This window comes from Lissotriton helveticus, chromosome 12, assembly GCF_964261635.1.
Source record: "Lissotriton helveticus chromosome 12, aLisHel1.1, whole genome shotgun sequence".
Taxonomy (NCBI): domain Eukaryota; kingdom Metazoa; phylum Chordata; class Amphibia; order Caudata; family Salamandridae; genus Lissotriton; species Lissotriton helveticus.
In genome coordinates this window covers 685,805,860-685,826,515 of record NC_136073.1, presented here as the reverse complement: position 1 = coordinate 685,826,515, position 20,656 = coordinate 685,805,860, and the positions used below count along the sequence as shown (strand labels likewise).

The following is a 20,656-nucleotide window of genomic DNA, read 5'->3' as shown; positions in this document are numbered from 1 at the left end:
GTCTACTAGAGCCAGTCTGTGAGCCATGCAGGCCAAGACAAAAACACTGTGCATCCCTGAGCGGTTCTCTGAGCTGTCGAGTATTGGCTGTGACAGGCATTGTAGGCCCATGCCAAAGCCCCAAACTGGCCGGTACTAGAGCTGAAAGACTATTCATGTGCTTATGTATGAGCAATCAATGTCCAAGTCAGCCTATCGCGAAGACAGAAGGCTTTATGCCCTCGGGACAAAGTGATGAAGTTCTAGAAGTAAAGGTTCCACACAAAGCCAGTCTTTGGGCATCCAATCCTTGAGGTAAACACAAGCGTCTGTCAGTGTATCAGACCATTCACTGCCTTCTACCATGCTGTTCTCACTTTCTCACTATTAACTACACCTACCACATACTGTGGTTCCTTTGTCCTCCTCTTTCTGATCACAAAAGGATGCCACTCTGTCAACTGATCCCTTCTGCCCCCTCCCCAAACCTCAGGTAACAAAGGCTTCTCTTTTGTCTTCAATCCCACCTCATATACAGATCCCCCAGAACCGACAGCTAGGCCCCATTGTCCTACCACTCTACTGCCCACTCTCCTTACTCCCAGATTCATGCCTGACACAGATTGTGACCCCGTAGCCTCAACAGTCCCATCTGTTGTCTTCGCTCAGGTGCTTACCTGCAGCGTGAGGCTGGCAGTAGTCACGCAAGTCCTCCAAACTCCGGCACACCACCTCTGACACAACCTCTGACCCTTGGACCCCACTGGCACTGACGAGCCTCAGTTCCAGCTCGGGAATACGACGTGCTCGTGCCCCGATTGGGTGGCGCCCATCGACCAGAATGGCAATGTCCACTACCGCACCGCCATGCTCATACGTAATGGGAGGGGTGTCACTCCACCCACCTAGAAAACAGACAAGCAGTGGCAATGTCAAAAAGCTATAACCGTTCTCGCTCTACGAGCCATGACTAATTGGCTCCCACGTCAGAAGTCAACAACCTTAGTACATTATGGGAATACCTTTATTCCTTTCTTTCAGCAATTTTAAAAATAAGCAATAATTAAATATTTAAAATGACATTTTAAACAGAATTTCAAGAACAATATATTCACAAATGGACAGGGGTGAGGGTGAATAATAACAAATTTATAAGGGATGTGAAATAATCATTCAGCCCAATCCATCCTCTTGATATTGATGATGCTGCATTATGCTTTATTTTACAACATGTCTTCCCTTTTTACTCCGTCTCGCTTACTGAGAGGTGGCCTCCTAAAGAACACTCATAGTTTGCTTCTCTTTAAATGGTAGCTTAGGTAGTTTATATATATATATATATATATATATATATATATATATATATATATATATATATATATATATATATATATATATATATATATATATATATATGTTCCTCCCAAATGAAGGGACTGGCACAATCAAGAACCATTACACTAATTGCAGTACAGTAATTATCCCCCAAGCTCACACTCTGCAGTAATCCTTGTCTCAGTACACATTCAATAGAAATTCCTCCCCCAAGCTCACATTCTGCAGGATTTTTATGTCTCAGTACACATTGCATAGTAATTGCTCCCCAAAGCTCACATTCTGCAGGATTTCATGTCTCAGTACACATTGCATAGTAATTGCTCCCCAAAGCTCACATTCTGCAGGATTTTATGTCTCAGTACACGTTGATTAGTAATTGCTCCCCAAAGATCACATTCTGCAGGATTTTATGTCTCAGTACACGTTGCATAGTAATTGCTCCCAAAGCTCACATTCTGCAGGATTTTATGTCTCAGCACACATTGCATAGTAATTGCTCCCAAAGCTCACATTCTGCAGGATTTTATGTCTCAGCACACATTGCATAGTAATTGCTCCCAAAGCTCACATTCTGCAGGATTTTATGTCTCAGTACACATTGCATAGTAATTGCTCCCCAAAGCTCACATTCTGCTGGATTTTATGTCTCAGTACAGGTTGCATAGTAATGGCTCCCAAATTTCACATTCTGCAGGATTTTATGTCTCAGTACATGTTGCATAGTAATTGCTCCCAAAGCTCACATTCTGCATGATTTTATGTCTCAGTACACATTGCATAGTAATTGTTCCCCAAGCCCACATTGTGTCCCAACTCACTTTTTTTCAATGGATTTTCTTTACAGATTTATATAGCGTGAACTCGACCCGAAGGTATTGGAGTGCTTTACATGAACACTAGTTACATTACACATGGTCCCATTCATTTTTAGGTCTCACCTAAGCAATTGTGTTAGCAATGCTTATTGGCGAGATATTATGTAGGGGCTTTAAAAAATGCACCCAAAGGCTTTTCTAGGCGGATTGCCTACAGTGCATGCGTGCCGGGCGCGTGCACATAGCACACCATTTGTCAGCCTGAGAGCCTCGGCATCAGACTTCAAAGGACTCCGCTCCCCCGCCTCTGCCACGCAATGCCGAGAGCTTGTTAAAGGAGCCGCTCCTCCTGCAAGCTCTTAAACACAAGGAATCTTCTCCCCCCCCCCCCCGCCACGCAATGCCGAGAGCTTGTTTAAGCTTGTCAGCTAAATGTGAAAGGCACTTCCCCAGGCCACTTTCATTTAGTCCAGAGCGAGTTCCTTTCTGCATGCATCACCTCGAAGGTTCCCATATGCTTGCACCACCCTCAGTAGTTGTTTTTGGTTTTTAGCAAAATCCTGAAGTAGCTGGGGTCTGATCACGTAGGACAGATGTTTTCACTAAGACTTAAGCCTCGTTTGTGACTGCTGTCCTGGTTGTCTGCGAGGCATATTGCGTTTTTCTGAAAGCTTTGTCTCTGTGCAACAGTTGCCACAATTATGTAATCAGCCTTGTTTTGGCTCTGATGTGGTCGCGAGGCCTATTGCGATTTCTTTATAAGTTTTCTGGATTTAGCCAACACACCCTTAACATGTCTACCCCCGGGTTTTGATTTATTTTACTAAGCCGCAGTGCGCGAATTAACGGAATTTCCAGAGCACTTTCATCATCATCATCAAATTACTTTATTCGGTATACAACAATACCATAACAATACAATACAATTAAAAAGCACACGAAACAGAGCCCACTACCAAGTACCTATACAATTAATACAAAATGTTAACAAGTAACAATACAATTCATCACAGATGATAAAGTTAAAAACTGTGCTTAAAGTTAGAGCGTCTAAAACTCCTAAACATATTACATTAAAAATGGGCCGGTAACAGAGCAAATGAAATATAAAACCAGCATATTAAGAGGGGAGCCCCCCTCGATTAAAATTCATTTGTATAAAAAAGAAAAAGAAAAGACATCATAAATACTAGTGCAAAAAAACTTTTATTTTTTTTCCTTTTTACCCTCTTTTAAATTTCTTTATTGATTTTCACCATAATACAAATACAAAGCATATAAAGGATACATAAATAAAGTGCAAAAAAAAGGAAAAGAAAAGTAAAAGAAATCAGTGCATTGACCATACCAGAAAAGAAAACAAGATCAAGAATACACAACCGAGCAGGAGACAAGAGAATTTCCGTACATCAGTAAGCCTCAATTCAAAAAGAATATATGCATTTACAAGTAGAAACAAGGCCATCGCCCACTGAGCCTATAGTAGAGGATTACTATCACATAGTGCTTGGAAAATGGCAAACCAGAACACAATATCAATAACATTTACCTCGGCCAGACTTTAACCCTCATGCGACCCAGCATCTCTCGCCGGATCAGTATCACCGCTAGATGCGCCCGACCTTTCCCGCGCCCAATCAATAAAGGGCCCCCATTTGTCCTTGGGCCTAGAAGCAGGTGGCATAAGGTCCCAAAAAGTAGCTAACTGCGTTTGACCATAGGTGATCTCTCTGATCCAATTTGCAGTGGTGGGTTTACTCTGCCTGCCCCACATCTGGGCTATTTGGCGCTTGGCAAAGAGCAATAAAAACGCATGCAATTTTCGCTTTTTAACATGCGTGCCTTTTACATAGCCCAACAGGGCCAGTAACGGGGATGGAGATAGTGATAGCCCTAAGATTTGGTTTATGGCTTCAAATATTGCATACCAGTATTCAGAAATGATCGGACAGTCCCATGCCATGTGTAACAAGCATTGAAAATGCAATAGGTCTCGACTTTTATTAAGTTAAAGCCATTTGATTTGCTAATGGTATTATATAGCAAAGCAAATGGCTTTAACTTAATTAAAAGCTATACCTATTGCTTTTAAATGCTTATTTATCTAAGTAAAGTTTAGAAAACATGCCACTGAAAGAGACCCCCCCCTTGTTTTTTTAAAATTAAAACATCACCTGAAGCAGTGTTTTGCAAAAAGGCAATATGCACATTTTGGCTACTTTTATTTAGCGTGCCCGGACCGATTTTTAATCCTAATCCAACCCTGGTGTGACTGTGCATTATAAAGGATAAAAATAGCCCCTACTTTGTTGAAATATGTGACCTCGGTGTTCTGTGGCCACTACAAGGAACTCATCCTTTAGCCTCATTACTCAAAGTTGTTACTGAAATCTTCGATTATCCCTCATAGCCTTTTGATACCCTCTGAGCAAATGGGATTCTGCAGCAAGAAAAGGTTAAATATGCAGTTTAAGCAGCCCATTTGTGGCATTATAGCCTTACTTGAACACGTTGACATGTTTGCACATGTTAACTCTATCTGGGGAAAGGTTTAACCTCATTAGTTGCAGTTTAACTCCCAAATACAGCAATGAGCAACAGAAAGGCGGCCAGTTAACTTTACCAAAAGGTCTACCACTGCCCAGCAACATGTGTGGCAGAGTTGTATTATCTGTTTATCCGTATAAGCTCAAAACTATATATTTTATATATAGTCTAATTGCGACCCCGGACTGCCTCAGATGTGGGACGGAGGTTGGTACGCTTGTCCATACCGTGTGGGAGTGCAGGACACTGGATTTTGGACAGGGGTGCTTCAGTGTCTTGATGAGGTCCTCGCGTGGGTGCTGCTGAGAGACCCTAAATTGACCTTACTGCATGTAATGGCTGGGGTGGGTGGCAACAGGTACAAGCGCCACCTGCTCCTATTGGGCTTAACCTTGGCTAAACGAGACATTGCGCAATCGTGGAAGGCGCCCCAGGCTCCCTCTCTAGCGGCCTGGAAGAGGGGCATGGACTTCTGTATGGGGATGGAACAGCCCGTCTTTGAGGCTAGGGGGTGCCCGCTCAAACATTATAGGGTCTGGAAAAGGTGGGCGGACTATCCAGGTCTGGAACTGGACCCGCCTCCGGAGGACACTGCAGACCAGCCTCGGATTTAGCCGGACTACCTGGACAATACAACGCAATTGCCAGTGCATGTGCTACGCTGTGCACTGAAAATGTTTTCTCTTGTGGAGTGGGTGGCAGCGCGCAAGGGGGGGAGGGGGTTGTGGGTGGTGGGGGGACGGGGGGGAGGTACCAGTTTGGGGTATCCTTGACCTGCATCCTTTGTTTATGGTTTTACTGTCGTGATGTGAACCCAAAAAAAATGATTGCATGTATATTGATATTATTGATGGCGGTGATCGACTCTGGATTTCAGAGCGTTGCAGAATATATGCTTGATATGCACTCAAAAATCAGTTTTCACAAAAAAAAACCTATATATTTTTTAAATGAAACTCTGAAAACTGTTTAAAAGATGATGTATTATGTGTCGAGTGCAGCAAATCCATAATTATGCGGAAAATGCCGCAGCCGTAGAATCGAGTATTAAAGTGCTCCCGCATCTGAAGAATTTAAGAATGTGCACCTCTCCCAAACCAGTTCACAAGTTACACACATTAACCTGATGGAGCATGTCAAGTCAAGTCAAGTTTTCAAGTTTTATTTTTATTTGCTTTGGTACTCCACTGAGGACCACAAATATTATACAGATAAGATTCAATTACTACAACGTTTAAAACTCTCATGTTAGTACAAAGATAAAAAAGGTTTTAAAAATGTATAACATTTATAACATACTAGTTCATACGGGGGAGATTTGCATTCATTCGGGGGAGATTTGCATCATTCGGGGGAGATTTGCATCATGTCTCTTACTGCATTGTGTAACGGCATACAAACGCGCCTGTCTGTTTGGGAAACATCAGTTTACACTTACTCACTGTGAAGAGGAGGTAATCAGCCATGACACCGGAGGACTTAAGCTGAACAAGGGGAGCGGACTGGAATTTTAAAGTTTCTTTTCACAAAGGCCTGATCTAGAAATAAGGCTGAACTGCTGGAAAATACAAGCATTGGCAAAGCCAGTAAGTCTTGTCTGTGGGCGGGTTATTGGTTTGTTAATTGGATGGGTGTGGTGAACAGAAGGTCGGGTGGGGGCTGAGAGCACGACGGTAAAAAAAAAAGCATTAAAAATGCAATAGGTCTTGCCTTTAATTAAGTTAAAGCCATTTGCTTTGCGATACGATACCATTAGCAAATTAAATGGCTTTCGCTTAATAAAAGGTGAGACCTATTGCATTTTCAATGCTTGTTTGAGCAGTCTGCGGGGCGATTTTACGGCTGAAGCAGGGGTGACACCACTCGTGCACACCTGCTGACACTAGTGCGTGATCGTCATCCGTTAGTTAGTCAGACTTTACTCAGTAACACTACGGAACTTCACTCAAGCACCCTTCAGTGTGAGAGGAGTAAATTCTATAATCTCATAATAAAACGTGATTACCTAAAGCTGGGCAAGCAGCAGAAACTAGGGGAGAACTGACTGATTAGAACCGCACAACGAAAGTAGAAATAATCTTTAACTAAATAGTGAAAGGAAGGCTTGATGCCTTTCTACAAACAAGGCAGCGCTGGGAGGGGGGCTGGACACGAAGGAAGGAGAAATGCGAGTCACGGCCGGAGGCCGGCCATGAAAACAATGCAGCAAGCCTTTGATGCCGCAGGGGGTGGAGCGTCAAACTGAAAGCACGGCCGGCCGGCCGTGAAAGCCTTTGATGCCGCAGCGGGTGGAGCGGCACCAAGCTGGGCAACAGATGGCTGACGATTTGATGCTGTGCACGCGCATTTTAGGTCAATGCGCTTGCGCATTGGCCTAAAAGCGCAAGGGCACAGCATCAAATCGAAAGTTAGTTAAAGTCTGTTTAAGCCCCTATAGTCTCGCTCCGCTCAATGCGCATGCGCATTGACGGGTCGTAAACCTAAAAAGTAGGACATTTACAATGCCAATAGCTCTAACTTTTGCGAAGGTGAGACCGTTGCATTGTAAATGCTTGTTTAATAGGCAGATGTGCCAGACTTTAGAAAGAAGCGACACCCCGTAGGTAAATACAATGTTATGCTACATCCATGCTTATGGGTGTAATGTGCATCCTTTTCCCCATGCACATGAGGAAATGCCCCTTTCACAGTGCGTAATGTGTATTATAGCACGGTTGCACAAGAGTCTGTAGCCCCTTCTGCAATATGGAAATGCCCACAGAAAGCAAGAAATAAGCGCAAACGCCAGGGCGCTTCCATAATCTGTCTTCAGGTGATCAACAGCTTCACCCTCACATTATCACACCAACCTCCCCTTGAGGCACGCTTAGCGACCTACGACTGTATGCAAAGCAGCTGTGGGAGATAGAAATATTTACAAATAAATAAATACAAAGGACGTACCAAAGTTGAAAGGACATTTAACAGGGAATATTAAAGTAGAAACAATTATATGGTACTATTCCATATTAGGCACCCAACTATGTCTGCCCAAATTAAGTTATGGCTGCACAAAAAAAGTCAGCAGATATTTAATGTAGCAGAAAACCAGAGTGCGGCTAACGCAGCGCTTAGAGAACAGTTTAATCCACCGACTCCCCTTAAATGATGACTTCACTAAATGAAAGCCCTTTCAGCACCACCTCAATCTAACTTCCATCCTAAAGCGAGCCTAGACTACAGAGTGGTATGGACGGATGGGCACTTGTTTGAAAAACAGCCAATCATCTTCCCCTACTGTTAAAATTATCAATATTGTGTTGGTGACAACAACAACAAAAAGTCAATCGAGACAAGAAAAAACAATAGGGAGCTCACCTCCAGGTTTATAAAACTCCTTCCTAGTGCCGCGAAGTGTGCAGTGCTGCCTCGAAGTGAGCAATCCTCCTCTTTCCTTCCATTGGGTGCCCGTCAGTCAGTCATACACAATCAGTACGGTGGTCCTGAAGACCCTTGAAGAAGCAGCCCCGAGCCGGCCCTCATTTCAGGAAAGCGTGTAGAGCTGGGAGAACGACCACCGCCGGCCTGGCACCATCTGCAAGCGCACTGCTGTCCCCGGGCAGAGAGGCGCTGCAGGCGGAAGGGTGGGCCTGCAGCGAGGGGAACGCCCTGCTCTCTGCACGCGCTGCTCAACCGGACATGAGGGGTCACCAGCCACGCAGGACCAGCATCAGGACACGCGGGGTCACCAGGCACGCAGAACCAGCGGCAGGACACAAGAGGTCACCAGGCACGCAGGACACGAGGGGTCACCAGTGACGCAGGACCAGCCACAGAGAACCAGCGGCGGTGCTGACTTCACCTCAGCGAGTGGCATCCGTTCCGGGTCTCCACAGCTGGACCAGGAAACGAGTGTGTATCGGACAATAGGGCTCTGACAACAGGGAAAATCAGACGCACAAACACCGGGGAAAGCCTGCAAGCACTAAGGGCCTCAGAGCAGGACGCAAAGGCACCCACTGCTTCCAACCAATGGTTGTCTCCAGAGCAGCATTATGTTTCAATATTTCCTCCTGGTCAGTGGTATATTCAGATGATGTTTTCAAAAGACGTGTCGTCCATTGGTAACATGCTTACGTGTGTTATTTCACGAGCTTGAGGTCTCTTCTCAATCTGGGCGCCTTTACAGAGTTGAGGAATTCCAATTGGTCCGTGTTGTGTAAAGCAGTTGGCTTGAGTACGGTTAGTATAGCTTTGTTCAATTATTCACTCAGGAAGGGGTTTGTGCTGGGTACTTTAGAAGAACAAGCTGAGTGAGGAACGCCGGGCGCGGTGAGAGTGCACGAGATGCAGTGCCGTGAGCGTGCACATCGGCGCACGCTGAAGATTGCCGGAGAAGACACGCCGACCTCCGAGTCTGCCTGCTGCGAGGACACGCAAAGAGCCCGGTGAGTGTGGGGGTGTGTGAGAGGGAGGGGATGTGTGTGTGTGTGTGTGCGTGGGGGGGGGTGCCTGTGTGCGTGTGCGCCTGTGTGTGCCTGTAGGTGCGCGTCCATGGTCTCTAGCGAGACCTAATTAACGCGCACAAGCTGTTCACTGTGAAGCGTGTTCACAGACCTGAATCGGCTCGTGCACAGGCCTGTGTCCAGGTTTGTCTCCCTTGGAGGCTAACACGGTGACAATAAGTCTCGTTGGCGGCAGCGCTTCGCGCTGCAACGCCAGCGGGACCGAAAAAGGTGGCAGCCTCTACTCCACAGTGCCAACAACAGTCATCCTCCCTCAATCCCATCCTATGAAGACTAATGGGTGTTCTGTAGTAGCGGTGCAAAAACTTGAAATGAATTAATCTAAGTTTATAATTGGGTGACAGGTCAGTCATCTGGGCACAACAATACGACCACTGGTCATCAGTCAAGGGGGAAGGCAACTCAACAGACCATTTATGACGGGCACTGAAAGTAGTCGCAGGGGCATCCTTTTGCATGGTAGTGTATAATCTAGTAATAAGTTTCCTCGAAGATGTTGACTGCAAGAGGTTTTCCAGAGCATTTAGCGGGGTTGGCTGAGAGGGGAATTCATCATGTAGTGCCCTGCATGCGGCCCGGAGTTTGTGATCCAAAAAGGCCTCACCAAAGGGCACCGACTGGCCCTCTTCTGCACCCGGGTATAGGGTATAGATCAGCAAATGTATGCAAAGACAACGTTTGTGCGACTCTATCACTTAACTCATCCGTTACATTGGGTAACATAGGGTTGTTCGCAAGTGTAACAGAGGGGGCGTACAAAACCCGTGCGCCCGCCCCTCTCCGTAGGCCATCACAAAGCCACCGCAGGGTCTCAGATGTGTCAATACCATCTCTAGGCCGCTTATAAGATTGATAGATGGCGACCTTAAGAGGGACAGGCGCAACCGCGTCTGCCTCCACCGCCACATGAGGCTGAAATGGCATTGGATGTACGCAGTAATGCAGGAATTGCGCCTGCGCACAGAGTGCGTACAGTTTCATGTCCGGCGCGCCCATCCCCCCCTGAGCCGTTGGCAGTGACAAAAGGGCCCAAGACACCCTAGCTTGACCATTCGCCCAGACCAAAGAGACCAACGAAGTATGCAGTGACTTAAAAAACGGGCTAGTATCAGTGGCAAATTTACGAAAAGGTATAAAAATGTAGGCAAGATTATCATTTTTACTTGTGCAATTTTGCCCGCCAGTGAAAGCGGAAGTTTAGACCATAATGCTACTTTTTCCTCTAACCAAACCATAGTCATCCCAAAATTTAGATTCCAAAGGTCTTGTAGGTTACGACTGATCCAAACACCCAAATATTTCACTTGAACTTGCTCCCTTTTGACTGGGAATTCCGCGGTCACCGCTTTGGTGTTGTCAGTTAAGGGAAATATTACTGATTTTGCCCAATTTATGTTCACCCCAGATAGCCCGCCGAATTTGATGAACTCGCGCAACACTGTGTCTAGCTGACGCTCGGGTTTATGAATATATAGTGTTATGTCGTCCGCGTAAAGCGAGATCAACAAGCTGCGCGCCCTAAAACCTATCCCCTTATCAGTGTGATGTTGCCGGATGCGTGCAGCCAATGGCTCCATCGCGATGGTAAACAGCAAGGGTGAGAGCGGGCAGCCCTGCCTCGTACCCTGTGTAATCGGAAAGGAGTCAGACACAACATTGTTCACCCGGATCCTAGCCATCGGTTTAGTATATAATAGCTTAATCCATTGGAGAAAAATGGGCCGAAGCCCATCCGCTCCAGGACTTTGAATAGGAACGGCCATTCGAGTGAATCAAAAGCCTTTGTCGCATCAAGGAACACCACCGCCGCCTGTACATCGGGATGTAAATAATGCAAAACGGAAAACCCCGTCCTAAGGTTATGCGAGGTAGACCTCCCGGGAATAAATCCCGATTGATCCGGCAAGGCAGTAGTGGGAAGTAAAGGTTGTAGCCTATCCGCTATCAACTTAGCCAAAAGTTTGACGTCAACGTTGATGAGTGGTAGGAGCCTATAGAAGTTGAGATCAGTGTCCAACTTATCTGGTTTTAGCAAGGTGACAATAACTGCCTCGCGCATGGAGCTTGGTAAAATACCAGCCTCATGCGCTTCCCTATATACTGCTAAGAGTCTGGGGTCAAGCTCTGCCACGTACGTTTTGTAGAAGGCGGTGGTCAGACCGTCGGAACCAGGGGCTTTATCAAGGGGAAGGCTATTTATGACATCAGTGACGTCCTCGACCGTGAAGGGTAAGTGCATGTACTCTCTATGGCGATCATTGAACCATACAAGGGCCAGGGAGTCCAAGAACTCCTGCATGCCCTCTGGGCACTCATTCTGCGTGGCTGTATATAAATGAGCATAAAAGGAAGAGAACTCCTGTAAAATAGCTAAGGAGCCCCGAATCGTCTTACCACCCTCGCCCACTAATTCAGGCACATAGGCCATAGAGCGCGGGGCACGCAGCATACTTGAGAGGGTGCGACCAGGTATGTCGCCTTCGCCATACCGGCGAGCTTCCGAATATTTCCCCAAGAATTTCACTTCTCTCTGGGCTTCTTCTTCGTATTCTAACAGCTTGACCTTGAGGTCCGCTAAGAGATGTGAGTCACAGTCAATATTTATCCTCTTCTCTAGTTCCTTAATCTGTGTCTCTAAGGCGGAAAGGGTGTGCCTAATAGCTTTAAGTTATCACGCTTGTCTGGATATACACTGTCCCCTGATGACCACCTTAAACGCCTCCCACAGCGAGGCTTCGGTATCGACAGAGCCTGTGTTGAGCGCAAAATAATCTACAATGTCAGAGCGTATCTCCTCCCTAAATGCCTCATCAAGAAGTGCGTGCTGGGGGAGTCTCCAGGAGAATTGTCTGCATATGGTACCAGGGAGAAACAATGTTAACAGACAAGGTGAATGGTCAGAAATGGTCCTCGATAAGTGTTCAATATCGACTACCCAGCTAGCCACATCCGGAGACACCAGCCAATAATCAAGACGGGACCAGGCACGGTGATGGCCAGAGAAGCATGTGCCTTCTTTGAGCAGGGGATTACGGAGGCGCCAGATGTCGACCATGTCACCATCAGTAAGAAAAGTGTTCAGGACCTTACTAGACACAGGGTGGTGCGTTCTCGCCGAGCCCTGTCTATCTAAACTATCATCAAGGATGGCATTAAAGTCACCTCCCCACAAAACCATAGTGAAACCAGTGGCCCAGACCTTGGCCCAAAGATCTGAAAAAGATTCGGGGAAAGCGGTGTTCGGTCCATAGACCACAACAATGGTTAACCAAGTGCCCCCCAATTGACCCAGCATAATAATGTAACGGCCATCCGGGTCAGCGTGAATTTCCCTTTCCCTCCAATCCAGACCCTTTTTTACCAGCACCGCCACCCCTCGAGAGTAATTCGAGTAGGTGGATACATACGATTCGCCCCATCGTCTGTTGCGGAGCTTGGCGGAAGATTGGGACCGAAGGTGTGTTTCCTGTAATAAACAGAGATCAATATTGTGCCTGGTGAGATAAGCATGCACTAATCTAGCCTTCCTATTGTCATTTAGACCACGTATGTTCCATGTTAGGCTATTCACTCTCAACTCGTGAGTGACGGTAACTCTACATATAGAACAATACTGGCTCAGTATGTGTGTAACTTCGGCATAATGGCAATTAAAATTCTGTTAGCTGGCAATGCACAAAAAACAAAAAGACTTTTCCCCCTTCCCCACCCCCACCCACCTCAACCCCCCAATCAGGTTGAAGCATGACCCCCTCCCATGAAACACAACATAACATTTGCAAGGGAAATTTCCCATGGGGACGAGAGAGAGACGGTCCACTCCCCTACCACAGCAGGGTGGCCAAGAAACTGCAAGAGGCAAGCCCCGCAGCATAACCAGTGTGAAAAGTAGGGTAGCGTACAGGCCAGGGACAGAAGCATCTTAACTTAGCCTGCCATTGCCATCAGATATAGCACAGCTTCTTCCTCCCACCCGACCCAACCTCCCAATACGGAGCCCGACATAAATGCATCAATGAAACATAGTGTTACGGAAGATAAATGCGGGCATTACAAAACGTTGATGGCAGACCAATAGGAGCGAACCAATTTAACAGGTACCTGCAACATCATATCTAACCATTTAACAAAAGGCTTATATGAGCATAAGATGTCCTGCGGCATACAAACTGCAAACAAGACAACAGTGCTTGGTAGGAACAGGAGCATCATCAATTTCTCAACAGTTCAAAGTGACAAGCACTATCTAATCAGTCATTATCACTTAGCTGTAGCGAAGAGGCTGCATCTGGTCTGGGATTGGGTTTACCGCGCCTGCCACCAACATGTTTAGCAAACTTTAGAGCAGACTTGGCGTCCGTGAAGAAATGAGCAGTGCCCTCATAGGAGACCTTGAGTTTGGCAGGGTAAAGGAGAGAATACGGAACCTGTGCCTGGAGAAGGATCTTATTCGCTGGTAAGAATTCACGTCTTGACGCCTGAACCGCAGGGGTGAAGTCCGGGTAGGAGGCGATCTGGTTGCCTTGATGTGTTATCTGCCCCATGGTACGAGCCTGACGTAAGATCAAATTTCGATCTTGGTAATTCAATAATCTGGCCAGGATTGGCCGTGGAGAGGCACCAACAGGCGGCTTGACTCCCAGAGTACGACGGGCCCTCTCCACCACGAACATCGGCAAAAGATGAGCAGTAAACAAGTCCTGCAGCAATTCCATTACGAACACCTCCATCTTCGTGATCGCCGTTGTCTCCGGGATGCCAGTGATGCGTAGGTTGTTCCGACGCGATCTAGCCTTTAAATCCTCGTTCTTGGCTCTGATCACGGATAAGAGGCGATCCATCTGAGACAGCTGACTTTTAGTTTCAACCTGGAAGTCATGGAGGTCAGACTGTTTATTTTCAAGGACATCTAGCCGATGCTCATGGACTCCACCTGAGTCTTCACCGATTCCATCTCGGCAGTCAGGGTATCCAGTTTATTGTAGATTGTATGCAGGCTAGAACGCATTTCCAGCATTAGCGAGTGTATGTCCTCACCTTGATCTTCTTGGTGCCCCCGCTGCCACTCCTGTGGACGACTCTGAGCCCGATTCCATATGTCTAGTGGATCGGCGCTGCTCAAAGCTGATTTTGGGCTGCTTGGTGTCTGGCTTTCTCATGACCAAAGAACGCTGTTACTATGGCCGCAGGCACGCAAGAAGGCACGGCAGGACCAGCACCCCAGAGGGCGAACTGTTCTAGGCCTCCTCAAGGACGCAGTCCACACCTCCACGCAGCAGATGGCACGTACGGCCACCACGTGCCCAGCTGCAGCTGCAAAGGGCCCCGGACAAGCACAATGAACCGGACAAGCACAATGACCGTCTCCTGGCAATGCTCCACTCAAATTGAGGCTGTGAGAACCGGCTGAGGATGTAGCACCGGAATGGTGGGGGGAGCTGACGCCTGACCTCTCCACTCCACAGACAGGAAAACCTTCTCTACGACTCCATCCCAGCAGCAGCCTGCATAGCGTGGGCATGTCGTTTTATAGTGAAACGGTCACTCCAGATGAAGTAAAGCCTTCAGCAGTATGTTCCTCCCAACAGTAGGACAGCTAAATGGGCAGTCAATCAGAGGCCATGCGCTGGACATGGGGCACAAGCATCATTTCCTGAGCCTGCCTTCTTCCTCTCACAGCATCCACACTCAGGCTGCCACCTCACACGAGGAATAGGTGGCAGCGTAGCAGTGCCTGACGAGGTGACGGAGAACCTCCACCGCTTGAGACAACAAAATGGCGGCCGGCGGAACAATGAGCGACCTCACTCACCCAGTCCAGGTGCCCCAAGGAGCCACGCGGGGGGAGAAGCTCCGCCGCCGACAAATACGCCTCTCACCTCCCGCCAGCGGCAGCCGCGCCTATCGCCGTGCAACTCCTCACCCTGTAGCCGGTGCGTCAGCAGCAGCACCGCCCGTCCAGCCGATCGCGATCTCCGCAGGGCCAATGGCGCAGTGATGGCAGCGGGGCAGCAGGCGTGCGGCAGATATCCCCAGGCAGCGGGAGCGGCTGCAGCAGTCCGGCCCGCCAAGCCGTACCGCGCGGCGTCCCTGATGGCGCAGGTCTCGTATCTAGGCCCCAGATGAAGCCCCGGGCTCGAGTAGGAGGGGCCGGCCGCAGACGAGGTCGACAGAGCGACGGCTGTATCCAGGCGCATCACTCCGAAGCAGCAATCTCGGCAGGCGTGCAGATCCACAGGTGAGGATTTCCCCTGCCGATAAACACCACCGCGATGATCAAGTGGGCATGTAAATTGCGGTGTCTTAACCCCTCGATATATACAGATTAATGTAGGATATTGGCTTGGCCGGCGGAGCTCGCTTACAGAGCGGCCATTCCGCAGCACGGCAAGCCACGCCCCCCCCCAGTGCAAAAAAACTTTACCGACCAGTGCCATCATCCCATATCTTTAGTATTTCTCAATCTTGCGGCCATCCTTAGAAAGTTAGCAGTGCAAAAAAGTGTAAAAGCCTCTTCGTACAACAGCGCCACCTTTGCGTGTTTGAACCTAGCATTCTTTAAAATACTTTTTAAAAATAACTTCCTGGGGTGAGCGTAATAGGGGCACAGCAAAACAAAATGGAGCGTGTCCTGCGGAGACTTATAGTCGCAGCCGCAAGGGCCCCTCAGCTCATTAGATGTTAAATACCCCGAAGGATGCCCCAGTGTGTGGTGAAGTAGGTTCAACCTAAATCGAGTCATCAAAAATCTGTCCTGGGCATTATAAAAATAAGACCGATATGGTTCCATACCTGGGCTAGACTTAGCTAGGAGGTGGGCTCTCACGGATGGTTTTACCATCTCTATATCTTCCCTAATGGAGGCCTTGTTCTTTAGGAATGCAGACTTGACAATCACCTTGTCCCGGGCTAACAGGTTTCTCGGATTGTTGAAGTAATCAACATAACCAAGGCCAGACAGGGTCTCCCTTACATATTTAAGCCAGGGGATATTGTGCCCGTACTCACTGGTGACACAATCTGTTATTATTTGCTGGCTTAAAACCGCTACAGGGTTAGTCCATATTTTAAGCCAGCAGGTGAGAGGTTTCAATTGAATCCTGTCTCTAATGTAAGTGAGACCTAGCTCTTCGTGGATCGAATGGGAAGGTGTGCTCTGGGGGACTATAAGTAACCGTCAAAGGAATTTATTTTCTTCATTTTGGATCCTTGATGGGTCAATGAAGCCCCAGACCTCACTGCCATATAGTGTTTTGACTTTACAGATGGCATTGTACAAGTTCAGGATTTGCTCAGGAGCCCAGCGACCCAGCCTGTGTGCGAAATTCATGATTGCCCCAGAAGAGCTAATAAGAGATCTGCATTTCTCATCTGACAGTGTGTTAAACCTGGTGCGGCTGTCAAATAAAATTCCCAGGTAAGAAAATGCCTGCACTTTTTCCAAACAGTGGGTGACGATCCTAAAGTTAAATTTCTTCCCTGGCCTTTTTCCCATCTCCATGATGTATGATTTGGAGACATTAGCGCACAGGTCCAGGTTCTCCATGAAGGTGACAAAGCGTCAATGAGGTGCTGAAGGCCCCGCGCAGTGCTTGACAGAAGCACTGCGTCGTCCGCATAAAGCAGAACAGGGATCCCTCTTCTGCCTATCCTCGGACAGTCCACCCCTAATGCTCCTAGTGCCTTGTCTAAACCATTAATATATAAAGTAAATAAGAAAGGCGCCAGGATGCAGCCCTGTCTCACTCCCCTAGAGCAAGGAAAGGAATCAATAGTATCTCCCTCAACGTTATATCTGACCTGGGCTGAGGTGTACTGGTGCAGGGTACTTAAGATGTTAACCAGTCCTAAATCGACGCCCATGACCCCCAATAGCTCCAACAATTTCTTACGGTTAAGTTGGTCGAATGCTGCTGTGAGGTCCATGAAAGCCAAGTACACCGTCTCATCACTAGCGACAGTGTACTTGGCTACCAGGAGATAAAGGTTGAGACATTGATCAGAGGTTGAACGACCCGGCCTGAAACCATACTGTATGTCCGAAATGATGTTGTGTTGGTCTGCCCAGTCCATAAGCCGATTGAGAATAGCTCTCCCCATAACTTTCACTGAAACAGGGACATAGGCCTGTAACATTGTGTCTTTGTTACCCTTTTTAAAAATCGTGACAATTATCGCAGTGGACCAGGAAGACGGCATGGCTGACTTCACTGCCGTGTTGATCACTCTTGTTAAGATAGGTGCCCACAGGTCTACCTGAGTCAATAAGAGATCTGGGGGGATCCCATCCGGAACCAGGCCCTTATTCCGGGTTAAGCCCTCAATTCCCGCTTTTATCTCTCCCAAAGAGAAAGGGTTTTGGGCAACCCTTCGATTTCCTGTCCCTGCTGATGGTCCTGGAATGCTCATACTATCATGATTATAGAGGCCTTGAAAGTGCTCCACCCAGGCCTCTGGCAGGACGTGGCATACAAGCTTGGATTTGTTCTTATCTTGGAAACAAGGTTCATTTAGTATTTTCCAAAATGCGGTCATGTCCCTTGATTTGGCCGCTTCCCTCAAATTCTCCCAAGCCTGATATTGCAGTGAGGTTTTGCGTTGTTTTAGTGCCTGTTTGTACCTCCCCCGGCAAGTGGACACCATTGTCTTATCTTTGGGAACAATCTTTAAGGCTCCCTTCAGTTCCCTCAAGGCGCTAGAGCATTGCCAATCGAACCACCTAGGAATTTCCTCATCCTCTCTTGGCATTCTACGCCTAAGCAGGCCATTGATGCAATGTGCGACTCCCTCAAATGCAGTGATTAGGTCCACCCCCTCTACTGTTAGGTCTAGGCACTTCCAGACCTGCTGGTCTTTCTCCGTCAGTAGTGCCCTATAACATTATTCACAGTTAGTATTTGACCATCTCAGTCTCCTTCCCTGATCGTTGGCTGTGATAGAGCCTCCGATCTGCTCGCGATGTAAATGCTTAACTGAGTCAGGGTCCCTTAAAATCAACACCAGAGGGTTATGATCACTGAAGGCGCTAAACTCAACATTAAAACTTATAAACTAGCATTTTAAGAAGCTCGGAACAAAAATAAAATCGATAACAGAGCCACTTCCCTTGCCTTTAAAGGTTGGGTGGATACGATGGTCCCCGTCTGCTCCTATCAAATCCATCGTGTGAGTGAGGGCGTTTGTGCCCAACAGCTTACTTCCCCCTCACTGCTAATTAGGAGGGGGCACAAATGACAATTAAAGTCTCCCAGTAACACCAGTTGAGCGCGTACAATCCCAAGCGCTTCAATTCCTACCAACCTATGTTCCAACTCTGCCATGCTAGTTAAAGTCTGTCTGCCCATGATGGCATTATTTAAGTTAATAAAAATTAGTTTTAGTCCCTTGTTCGTATACCTTGTTCCCTGTGTGCAATCTGAGTCCCAGGCTAGGTCCTCCCATTTCCCCTGTAACCTCAGGTCCACATAAGTGATTAGGCCTCCCTTTGGCTCGCCCTGAAAGGGATCTACGCGCTGGGACAAAGTACATTGTGTAGCCTTCCAGTGCTAGTGCGCTACAATCTGCCTCCCAAGTTTCTTGCAGACAAATAATGTGAAATCTCCTGATGTATTCTAACCAGTCCTGATTTTTTAGTTTACTGGACAGACCTGCTATGTTCCAGGAGATTATATCAATGTTTCCCTGCCCTCCTACTAGTGGGGGGTTAGGCCTTTTATCGATATGCACAGTTAAAGGTGCAGCTAATCTACATGGATTTGTCTCTGCATCCAACTAGGGGCTCCAAGACTAGGGGGCAGTGTTGACATCACGGCCATCTCCACAACTATCCCTCCTTTGTCCCTGCTGTGGTACACAACCTCCCCTGCCACCCCTTGTCCTGTCACTAGCCCCCCAGTCAGACAGTCTAATTCACTTAGAGCGGAGACACTTTGGAGTGGCGCGTAACGATTAAATAGCGCTACTGGGCGACCCCCCCAGGTTGACCTCAGAGGATTTCGCCTAGAGTCTTCCCAGTTAATAGGGTGCATCAGGTCTCTATAAAAGAAACTGAGTGGAAGCAATCTGATGCTAGTACCGCCCTCCTCCTGGTGGGTCCCCTTCTGTTGGTTGTTCAAGAGTTCTCTGGCCATTTCCGGATACCTAAAGTTTAAGATTACGCAATCTCCCGGGAAACCCTTCCTGCTATATCCGATCCATGACACTCTTCTGGCCATTAGGATATGCCTATGATTTCTAATGGTAAATCCTAAATTGTTGACCAACCAATGAACTGCTTTGTTGATCAAGGAGCATGAGGTTTCTTCCCTCTCGTCTCTACATGCCGGGATCCCTGTCAAAACCACTGTGTAGGGGCTTGAAGCCGGTGGGAGGTCTAGTACGGGTAAAGCCCGGGTATTCAGTACCTGATCCACTACTAATGACCCTGGTTCATCAGGTTTAGCGGGTCTACCCTGGGGGGGGTCTAATTGCTGCACGGGTGTTAGGTCTGTGCTCTAGCCTCTCCTTCCTTGTCTGCCCGTTGTCTTCCCTAGAGCTAGGTGGGCATAGGTCCTTGCTCTTGTTGGTTCCATCTGGTGGAATCTTCTTTGCCACCTCTTGCCTAGACGTGGGCTGGACGTGTTTGTTGTTTGCCCCTCCTGTGCGATCTTTCAACTGTGCTACCTTGGGGTGTATGCACTTTCACTTACAATACGTCCTTTTTCTTTTTGTTTTCTTTTAACAGAGCGTGAGAAAGTAGGACACGACTGCTGTGCTTATTTATATAATTAACGTGCCCTGCGTTGCTTGGACTATATACAACAGAAGAGCTTAAACGGACACACAACGGAGTTTAATTAAGATAGGGAGGGCATATTTTTACCAAGCTCTGTTGTGCCACGCAGCCCACCATACCATGAGTCAGGGGCATAACACAGGCCCCTGCTGCCACAAGTTGCCTTCTCTCCCCTTCTTACAGCAGCGTGCACCACACAACCCAGTGTTTCCCCATATTGCCGAACTGGTACATCTAACCCCCACCCCATGTGCAAATCACTCTTGCCCTTCATCTGTGGCCGTCGCGCCCCACAGTGCCCGGCACCGCAACTCTATCTATCTATTGCCCTCACTCTATCTATCTCTCTCTCTATCTAGCTCTCTATCTCTCTATTTATCTATCGCCCTCACTCTATCTATCTATCGCCCTCACTCTATCTATCTATCACTCACTCTATCTATCACCATCACTCACTCTATCTATCACCATCACTCACTCTATCTATCGCCATCACTCACTCTATCTATCGCCATAACTCTATCTATCTATCTATCTATCGATCAACCTCACTCTATCTGTCTATCTATCTATCACCCTCTATCTACCTATCTATCTATCTATCTATCTATCTATCTATCTATCTATCTATCTATCTATCTATCTATCTATCTATCGCCCTCACTCTATCTAAAGCCCTCACTCTATCTATCGCCCTC

At 47.5% G+C, this 20,656-nt stretch overlaps 1 protein-coding gene across 2 annotated transcripts in view; it reads right to left on the bottom strand.

Moving 5' to 3' along the window:
* The window catches only part of FCSK (fucose kinase), a 1,128,763-nt gene that overhangs the window by 106,342 nt on the left and 1,001,765 nt on the right, over nt 1-20,656 (bottom strand). For both annotated transcript variants that reach the window (XM_078671586.1, XM_078671587.1), the window contains exon 18: nt 657-884. In XM_078671586.1, the coding sequence (XP_078527712.1) occupies nt 657-884 (228 nt within the window). The remainder of the gene's footprint in view (nt 1-656; nt 885-20,656) is intronic.